The sequence below is a fragment of the Nipponia nippon genome, unplaced genomic scaffold (assembly GCF_047370975.1).
Source record: "Nipponia nippon isolate SJK-2023a ecotype South Korea unplaced genomic scaffold, ASM4737097v1 scaffold_31, whole genome shotgun sequence".
NCBI classification, from domain to species: Eukaryota; Metazoa; Chordata; class Aves; order Pelecaniformes; family Threskiornithidae; genus Nipponia; species Nipponia nippon.
The window spans coordinates 5,545,008-5,554,394 of NW_028262349.1; the positions used below are offsets into that span (position 1 = coordinate 5,545,008).

Genomic DNA, 9,387 nt, shown 5'->3' on the forward strand with positions numbered 1-9,387 from the left:
ATGATAAGGTCCCGGTGCGGAGCCAGCAGCTGCCTTACCCCGATAACGAGGGAAGGGGGGAATGGCAGGTCCCACCGCCCTGCCCCATTGCCTGCGGGGGATAGCGACAGGCGCAGAGACACCCCAAAGCTTGGCGGTGCCGGCTGGGTCCTGCCCATCAGCCAGGGGCTACGGAGGACGAGGGAGGGGGGGCAAGAAGCCCTGAAATAGTTGTTGACTCTGAAATGGCGTGAAAACACCAGGTTTTTGTCCCCGATGCCGGGGAATAAGAGGTTCGGTGGCCCTCATCCTCCACGTCACACGCCAGGAGGCCAGCCACAGCACTTGGGCACACGGGTCTGACTTCCAGTAAGCATGTACAGGTGACCAAAACTGGTCACGTCTGCAGTAAAACCTCATTCCATGGGGTCCTGAACTGGACCAGACTGGGTCTCCCCGCTCCAGTGGCGTCCCCAGGCACCAGAGCCCCAGGGACGCGGAGCCGGCCGCAGCAGCGGCTTTAGGGACTAAGAGGATTGAGCCTGGGAGCGACTCGCAGCGAGACTTCGGTCAAGGGGAAAAGCCCCATCAGCAGGCCACCAGTCCCCACAGTGCAGCAGGACCCCCGGGCGATGTCGGCCCTCCTCCCCGGGCCTGCCAGGGCTGTGGGGAGCGGGGCTTTACCCCAAGCCATCAGGGACCCCACCCCATGCTCTCTCCTCCCATTAGGGTGGGATTCGATGATCTTAAAGGTCTTTTCCAACCTAAATGATTCTATTACGGCAGCTCCCTGCCGGGGCCCGACCCCGTGGCTCTGGGTGCACCCCACGTCTGGACAAGGGCTAAATCACCGCTCGACTCACACAGGAGCTCCCCCCGCCAGCGCTTTATTCCCTGCTAGCCCCCCCTGCGCCCACGCTGGGCTGCCCAGGGGGTTTGGGTGCTGGGTGACGGCAGCAGACACCAGCCTCAGCCCTCCCAGGTCTGGTTAAACGCAGGGGAAAGTCTGGGCAGGCTCTGCCTCACCCTGTAAGCCCTAATGGCAGCGCCGTTCCCTGCAGAAAGAAAAAGCGCAGCCAAATCTTCCAAACTTTGCCATGAAACAACCCCCATCCCAGGGCAAAGGCTGCCGCAAGCGCAGCCCTGGCCTGCCCCGACAGGAGAGGCCAAACCCACAGCAGCTCCTCCACCGCAGAGGCCAGGAGGGACCCAGCTCAGCACCGGAACCAAGGGCTATTTCGAGGCATCGCATCACTACAGCCTATGAGCGAGTGCCCAAAGCCAGCCATGGCCCCCCAGCAAAGCTCAGGCAGGGGAAGCGGAGCTGTTCCACATCGAGCTGCCACGGCAGCGCAAGCCCAGAGCAGCCCTGGGCCCTGCGGAGCCGCGACAGGCTCCGACGTGCAGAGCAGAGCCCACCCGGTCCAAGCCCCAAGCCAGGCTGCGGGCAGGCGGTGCCAATCCTGGCAGGGAAAAAGGGGCAGATCCAGGAAATGGGGGATGGCAAGTAGCAGCTCAGCCTGGATTTGGAGGGAGAAGGAGGTTGTAATTGTGCCAGAGAGCAAATCCAGTTCCTTCTCCGCCGCGGCAAGGCACAGATCCACGTCGACGGAGGCGGCCATGAAAGTGCAGCCGGCGGGGGGTGTGGGAGGCAGCGCGCCCAGCCCGTGCCCCCCCAGCCAGGGCTCAGGTGGAGGCCTGCAGCTTGCAGAGCCCGTCGGCGTACTGGAACTGGGTGCCGTTCTCGTACTCGTACATGTCCAGCGCCACCTCACAGCTCTCCCGCACCACCCGCTCCTCGTCGCGGGCGAAGGCGCGCAGGGTCTCCAGGCAGGAGGGGCGGGCGATGGAGCCCAGGGCCTCGGCGCACTCGTGGCGCACCATGGGACTCTCGGTGCGGCTGCGCAGTGTGGCCGTCAGCTGCGGGACGCAGGCCTCATCCTGCATCTGGCCCAGCACGTAGCCGATCTCGTGGCGGAAGAGGGCGCTGCCGGAGCGCAGTCCTGCGGGGAAGAGGCAAGAGTGAGCCGCTGCTGCCCCCAAAATGCACTGGGATGCTTGGCCGGAGCCCCCCACCCAGACACGGGGGGAAGCCATGGGGCAGGCTGGCCTGGGGGGTTAGAGCTGGTGGTTGCCACTCCAAACCCACGGGGGCTTTTGGGGAAGGGGACAAAATACCTATGGGAAGGGCTGTCCCACCCTGCTCCCCGACCCCGCACAGCCAGGGCAGCCCCGGCACCATGCACCCACAGCCGTGCCCCAGCGGCATAGGGACACCCCCTCGTGATGACGGCACCCGCCCTCCCAGCAGAGCTGCCAGCACCCTCGCCTGCCCCGGGGAGCCTGCGCTGCCCACGGGCCCTGCCCCACCAGCGCGGTGTGCCTGGGGCGGGCTGGCAGCACAGCCTCGAGCCCTTCCATGCTGCGGGACTGAAGAGCTGCAGCAGGAGCTCACGGATCCCTGCACACCTCGTCTCATGGCGCAGACGTGCCCTCGGCTCGTCCCAGATGGCTGAAGAGCATCGTCCACTTCCCTTGGGCTGCGGGGTGGATCCAAACAGCTCCTGGGCTGTGGTCTGCCCCTTCCCCACTCAGGAGACATTCATTCCCCTCTCCAGAGCTAATCCCAAACCGCAAGATGAGGTTGGCAGCCTCTGACTTTCCAGGACGGGAGAGCAGGACCCTGACACCCTGGGGCCAGGTCCCACCAGGTCAGACTGGTTGGTCCCAAGCCAACATTACGGACTGTGCCCTCTCCCACCCGGACCCATGGAGAAAGGGGGCCCGGAGGACAGCGAGGGGGCTGCGAAACACCAGAACGCACCGAGCGCTTTGCGATGTGGCTCTTGCAAGCAAGCAGGGGTACAGCAGCTCTAGAAATAAATGTGTGAAGAGCCTAAGAGAAGCCCCGCAGCTCTGGCAGCCCTGGACTTGGGAAGGGCTAATCCCAGATTAACCTGCACAGACTCACAACGAGGAGACTGCAGGGAGCCTCACGCTGGCCCTTACCGTCTGCCAGCGCCAGCACGGCAGCCTGGCCTCCCAGGTTTCGCAGGGCAAACATGGCCCTGTAGCGGTCGAACAGTGTGCGCGACTCATCCAGGAGGGTTTCGCGGAGTTTGGCGACATCCGTCTCCTCGGCAGGAGGAGCAGGATCCACGGAGAGGTAGGGGCTGGTGCCCGGCTCCTGCTTGTTCTCCTGCAGCCACTCCAGCCTCCTCACTGCCAGCTGACACGTCTCCGCCACCTGCGGGGACACGGCCCTGGCTGTGGGACGGCACCGAACAGTGCTGGGAGGGCGCCCAGGGCTTCCCGACGGTGGCTGGCCACCAGCATGCAGCACGATGCCACTCATGGTGTCCCTGTCCACAGCCGGGGGCTGCCCAGGAGGGACCTGCCTCACCCTCCTGGACCAGCAGCACTGCACCCCAGGGGAAATGAGCCCCTCAAGAGCCTCACCTCAATCACGGGATCCTCTGCATAGCGTTTCAGGATATCCAGCACGTCGGGATTCCCGATAGCACCCAGGGCTTCACCTGAAGGAAGGACGCGTCAGGACGTTACCAAGATGTCTACATGCGGAGAACCCTGCTGTGTCCTCCAGCAAAGCCTCACCCCGCTCCAAAGTGGGGACACAGGCCTGACTCTGACCAATCCTAAACGAGATAGGCAAGCAAATAAACACGGCAGGAGCCAGCCTGGCCAGCAGGAAGGGGCAGGCCTGGCTAACCAGTCCAGCCAGGGGACGCCGTAACGTGGTTATGTGCCTCAGGGTTTTCCAAGCCACGACACCCGAGCTGGATCAGGCCAGCACGAGCTGTTCGGTACGGGGGGAAGCACCCACAAAGTCCCCCGCGGCAGCCATCGTACCCGCCTCGTGCCTGACCATGGGCTCCTGGCCGGTGTCCTCCAGCACCCGGATGAGCACAGGGATGGCCGCTTCGTCCTGCATCTGCCCCAGGCAGTAGGCCAGCTCATGCTTCAGCAGCGCAGAGCCATCCCCGAAGGCCCGGCTGATCCAGTCCACCGCCGTGCGGCCGCCCAGGTTGCGTAGGGTGAAGAGAGCCCGGAACCGGGCGGGCAGGGGCTGGGCCGCGTCCACCAGCGTCCGGCCGATGGCCTCCACCTCCTGCTCTGTCACCATGCTGCCGGGGGGGGCGGGGAGGGCAGGACCGGGCGCACGCAGGCCTCTGGCGGGGCTCCCTCCGGTCACGCTCCTGCACAGGGGGAAGGGGGTCGGGGCCCTGGGTGCAACCGGTCCCTCACGCCGCGGGGCGAAGGGGGTGCCCGGGCGCAGCAGGTGAGCCCCGGCCCCCTGGACCGAGCAGAACCGGACCCCGCGGCCGGGCCTGACCCCACGGGAAGAGCCCGGACCCGGTCTGACCGGATCCCCCGGAACTGACACGGTCTGCCCCCCCCACCGCGACGGCGCACAGCCGGGCCCCGTCCAGCCGGAGCCGCCGGGCCGGGCCGTGTCCCCATCCCCTCGGTCCCGCCAGGGCCCAGCCCGGGCCTCCCGCACTCACCGCCCGCCGCCATGCTGCTCCCTCACGTGACCGCGCCGGCGGCTCCTACCATCGCACTTCCGGGTGGGGGAGGGCGGGACCGCGCCGAGCCCGCCCACGTGGGGGGGTGCTGCCTTCCCCCCGCCCCCGCGGAGTGGGAGCGGCCGGAGGAACGCGGGGCACTGGCGGCGCATGCGCGGTGGCGGCGGAGCGCAGGCCCGGGGTGGGGCACGGCTGCCCCATGGGCCCATGGCCACCGGTGCTGCCCCACGGCCACCATTAGCCCCCAGCGCTGCCCCATAGCCCCAGTGCTGCCCCATGGCCCCTATGCAGCCCCATGGCCACCAGTGCTGCCCCATAGCCCCAGTGCTGCCCCATGGCCCCCAGTGCTGCCCCATGGTTGTCATGGCCCCCAGCCCCAGTACTGCCCCATGGCCCCCGGCCTCAGTGCTGCCCCATGGCCCCCGTGGCTACCCCAAGGCCCCCCACTGCCCCATGGCCGCCCAAGCCAGCGTGAGGCAGGAGGCCGGAGGTGCTCCCTCAGCCACAGGGAGCCCCTTCCCCGGGGAGCATGGCTGCCCGAGGGCCAGGACACGGTCCCCGCTGGAGCTGGCCCCGAGCCGCCCGGGACAGCAGCGTGACATCTCCCCTACACCCATGCCGCGGGTGGGAGCCAGGAGCCACCCTCCTCCGGTTGAGGCTGTGATCGAGGCCACATTCGTCCCCGCTGGGGCTCTGTCAGCCACCATCAGCCGCGGGCAGCGGATCCTGGTCCCACGGGAAGGGTGGCACGGCAGGACAGGTCTGTGCCATTCCCCCCGCCTACCACCTCCCAGCAAAGCGCTGATGGAGGTGCCTTTGCTCTCCGGCAGCAGGCCCTGCCCCGGCACGGCAGAGGCAGCGTGCCACCGGGCGCCAGCCTGCAGTGGGAGGACAGCAGGAGAATAAACCGCAGCTACTCGATTTCTCAGACGATACGGGGGGCAGAGCTGCATGCGTCTGCTCACGATGCAGCTGGGCCGCAGGCAGAGATCAGAGGTGCCAGCAGAAAGGGCTGGCCGGCGGGACGGGGAGGGAGCCTGGGGGCCGAGCCATGGACGCTCACAGCAAAGGAGTGAGGGGGGAGGCCAGGCCATGGCAGCTCGGCCCGCTCCCCCGAGGGCAGCACGCACTGCCTGAGCAGCAGCAGAGCGGGAGTTTGCAAATGCAATTTCATTCCAGGCTGGTGCCAGCCCCTGGCAAGTCACTGCTCTGCCTCTTCCTTCCCTTCCCCTCCCAAGCGTGTTTACGCAGCAAGTTTTATATCTTCAAAGCCTTCTTATTTCAAGCCTCCTGCTGGTTTCAGCCTGACGGAGGGGCCTCAGGACAGAGACATGCTCCCAGAGCCCCAGGCAGCCCTCTCCCTTGCCCGGCCCCGATCCCTGCTTTGCCCACGCGGCACACAACACACCACCAGACTGCTCAAATCCTGGAAGAGAGCAAGGGCACAAAATACATTCCACTGCCTGAAACCACCACGGCAAAACCAGCATGAGCGTGATGCAGCCACCCCCCTCCCCGCCCCAGGAACGGCTGGTGCAGCCGGCAGCCTTCCTTGCTCCGCCGGCAGCCTTCGGAAGAGGCGAGAGGGTGCAGTCCTTTGCTGAACAGCCCGGTACCGCTGGGCCAACGTTTGCTGGAGTCCGTGGGAAGTCTGTGAGCAAGGATGCGCAGGGCTGCTTCTCCCTGCTGGCCCCATCAGCCCTCCCCGCAGCTCTCGAAGTACTGGCACATCAGCTCGCGCACTTGCTCGGCCCGGCCATCCTCCATGGCGGCGGGCGCGGGCTGGCAGGGCTTGGGCAGCTCGGTCGGCTCGGTGCCCTCCAGCCACTCCTCATTGAAGGGGTTGTCGTGGGCTTCGCAGATGTTGTGCAGGATGCAGCAGGCGAGGACGAGGGTGGGCAGCAGCTCCAGGCTGCAGTCGTCGCACTTCAGGAGGATCTGCCAGCGCGCCTTCAGGCGCAGGAAGGCGTTCTCGATCACGCTGTGCGCCCGCTTCAGGCGGTAGTTGAACTGCAGCTGCCGCTGGGTGAGGTTCTCGTCCTCCTGGTAGGGCTTGAGGATCCAGTCTTGCAAGGGGTAGGTGGCATCGCCCAGCAGCACGTACTTCTGCGCCTTCCCCATGAAGTGCTTGGGAGGGTTGGGGCACAGACGGCCCTCCTTGGCCAGCACCCACAGGCTGGAGCTCTCCAGGACCGCGCTGTTCTCCATGCTGCCGGGAAAGGCGGTGGAGACGTCCCAGAACTGGCCCAGCCCGTCCACGGTGGCCTGCGTCAGGATGGAGTGCCAGCCCTGGCCGTTGCAGTAGTCAGCGCTGAGGCGCAGGGGCGGGTGGATGGGGATGTGGAGGCTGTCCAGGGCGCCAATGCAGTGCGGGAAGCCCCAGCGGGTACGGAAGATGCGCACCATGTTCTCCAGCTCCTTCTCGTTGGGCAGCCGGAGGTAGAGAGGCTTCAGCAGCAAGACGACGGCGTAGCTCACCTCCCGGACGCACGTCTGCACCGTGGAGGGTCCCACGCCGAAGAGCGGGCTGAGAGTCTGGTACTCCACGTTGGTGGCCAAGTGCCACAGGGCCACGGCCACCCTCTTCTCCAGGGGCAGGGTGGGGTGGAAGTGGGCGCTGTGTGGAGCCAGCCCGGGCCGCAGCTGGTTGCAGACATAGAAGAAGGTCTCCTTGGACATCCGAAACTTCTCCAGCCAGTCCTGGGGCCCAAACTCCTTCAGGACCACCCGCTCCCACCAGTCCGCACTCCTGACGCTGGGCCAGGCGCGGGGGTAGAAGTAGCAGCTGGTTCTCCTCCGGCGAGCGATCAGGAGCTGCAGCACGGAGGGGAGACAAGAGGGACGTGAGATGGCACTTCCCTGCCGACGGCCCCCGCCCAGCGCTTCGCTGGGACCTCCCGCGACCACCAGCTGGCTCAAGCGACCTGCGCAAGGCAAGGAGGACGCCCAGCGCCACATGGCTGGCGGTCCCGACCGGCACCACCACTGGGTCAAATCCTCCTGTTCCTGGAAAACCCCATCGCAAACCCACCAGGCCATAGTTGTGACCCTGGACAAGATGCCCCGGTGCCGCAGACAAGGAGCCTTCCGGAAAAGTCCCCTTTTCGGGGCGGCCGCTTACGCTGCGGTTTTATTTTTTAATGAGTATTACTTGCTTTCCTGCAACCGAGTGAACTGCGGCCTCGGTCGTGATTTGGAAGGGACGCGAGCACCCGCGCTCCTGGCCCCTCCACAGGAATCGTTTTTCTGTTATTAAATTCTAAAAAACATCTTTAAGCCGAAAAGAGGCTTTTTTCACCTTCCTCAGCAACTGCCTGGGCAGGTGGGCTCCCTGCGTTCTGCCCCCAGCCTGTCCTCGCTGCCATGTGTCCCCAGGCCCCTCGTATCCCCCATCCTCTGCGGCCCCCACCTTTGATGTCACCCCCCCCTCCTTCATGTCCCCCATCCTTTGTGCCTGGCTTCACGCCCCACGTCCTCCAACTCCCCTGTCCCTCGTGTCCCCCCATCCTTTGTGACCTCTGTGTGTCCCTCTGTGTCCTTTGTGTCCCCCAGCCTTCCTATCCCTGTGTTTCGTGTCCCCCACGTCTGCGATCCTTTGTGTCCCCATGCGACCTCTGTGTCCCCCCCATGTCCTTTGTGTCCCCCATCCTTCCTGTCCCTGTGTTTTGTGTCCCCCATGTCCGCCACCCTTTGTGTCCCCATGTGACCTCTGTGTCCCCCCCGTGTCCCACATGTCCCCCATCCTTCCTATACGTGTGTTCTGTGTCCCACGCGTCTCCCATTCTTCCTATCCCTGTATTTTGTATCCCACACGTCCCCCACATCCGTGACCCTTTGTGTCCCCACGTGACCTCTGTCCCCCGTGTCCTTTGTGTCCTCCATCCCTCCTGTCCCTGTGTTTTGTCCCCCACATCCGCCACCCTATGTGCCCCCCCCGTGTCCCTTGTGTCCCCCATCCTTCCTATCCCTGTGTTTTGTGTCCCCCATGTCCGCCACCCTTTGTGTACCCATGTGACCCCTGTGCCCCCCCGTGTCCCTTGTGTCCCCACGGGCGCTCTGCCCCCCACCCGTGCCCCTTCTGTCCCCATGTGCCCCCTGTCCCCCCCTGTGTCCCTTGTGCCCCCATGTGAGCTCTGTGCCCCCCTGTGTCCCTTGTGTCCCCATGTGACCCCTGTGCCCCCCCGTGTCCCTTGTGTCCCCATGTGAGCTCTGTGCCCCCCGTGTCCCTTGTGTCCCCATGGGAGCTCCGTGCCCCCCCGTGCCCCTTGTGTCCCCCATCCTTCCTGTCCCTGTTCCGTGCCCCCACGCCCCCCACGCTCCGTGTCCCCATGTGACCCCTGTGCCCCCCCGTGTCCTTTGTGTCCCCCACCCTCCGTGTCCCCATGTGACCCCTGTGCCCCCTGTGTCCCCACCCTTCCCACCCCCGCACTTTGCGTCCCCCACCTCCCCCCATCCATTCCCCGTTTTTCCCTCCCCACGCCCCGTGTCCCCCCGCGCCCTTCCCATCCCGCTCCCCCCCTCTCCCCCAGCTCCCCCGTCCTTTGTGGCCCGGTCTCCCCCACCCTCCCGGCCCGGCCCCTCCCCGCGTCCCCGCCTCCCTTCCCCACCGATCGCGCCCGGCCCCCGCCGCCCCCCGCGTCCCGCTCACCGTCATGAGCCGCTTCTGCCGCTGGCTGTAGTAGTGCCGGAGCCAGGCGCGCCGCTGCGGCCCGTCCCAGGCCCCGGCCCCGGCCCCGGCCCCGGCCCCGGCCATCGCCCGCCGCCCGCCCGCCCGCCGCCGCGCCAGCGCGCAGAGCAGCACCAGCAGCCGCTCCTGCATTTTCAAATCGGGAGCCGGGGCCGCCCTGGAAGCGATCGGCCC

At 66.4% G+C, this 9,387-nt stretch overlaps 2 protein-coding genes across 2 annotated transcripts; both read right to left on the bottom strand.

Moving 5' to 3' along the window:
- Positions 1 to 850: 850 nt before the first annotated feature.
- On the bottom strand, positions 851 to 4,614 carry DOHH (deoxyhypusine hydroxylase). The gene is made up of 5 exons (XM_009472909.2): positions 4,506 to 4,614; positions 3,850 to 4,196; positions 3,439 to 3,515; positions 2,989 to 3,226; positions 851 to 1,982 (listed from the first exon to the last, which is right to left on the bottom strand). Exons 2-5 carry the CDS (start codon positions 4,121 to 4,123, stop codon positions 1,666 to 1,668), a joined length of 906 nt encoding a protein of 301 aa, XP_009471184.1. The 5' UTR covers positions 4,124 to 4,196; positions 4,506 to 4,614; the 3' UTR covers positions 851 to 1,665.
- An 810-nt stretch (positions 4,615 to 5,424) lies between these two features.
- LOC104019626 (uncharacterized) lies at positions 5,425 to 9,387 on the bottom strand. Its single transcript, XM_087769481.1, has 2 exons — positions 9,175 to 9,387; positions 5,425 to 7,340 (listed from the first exon to the last, which is right to left on the bottom strand). Exons 1-2 carry the CDS (start codon positions 9,343 to 9,345, stop codon positions 6,222 to 6,224), a joined length of 1,290 nt encoding a protein of 429 aa, XP_087625607.1. The 5' UTR covers positions 9,346 to 9,387; the 3' UTR covers positions 5,425 to 6,221.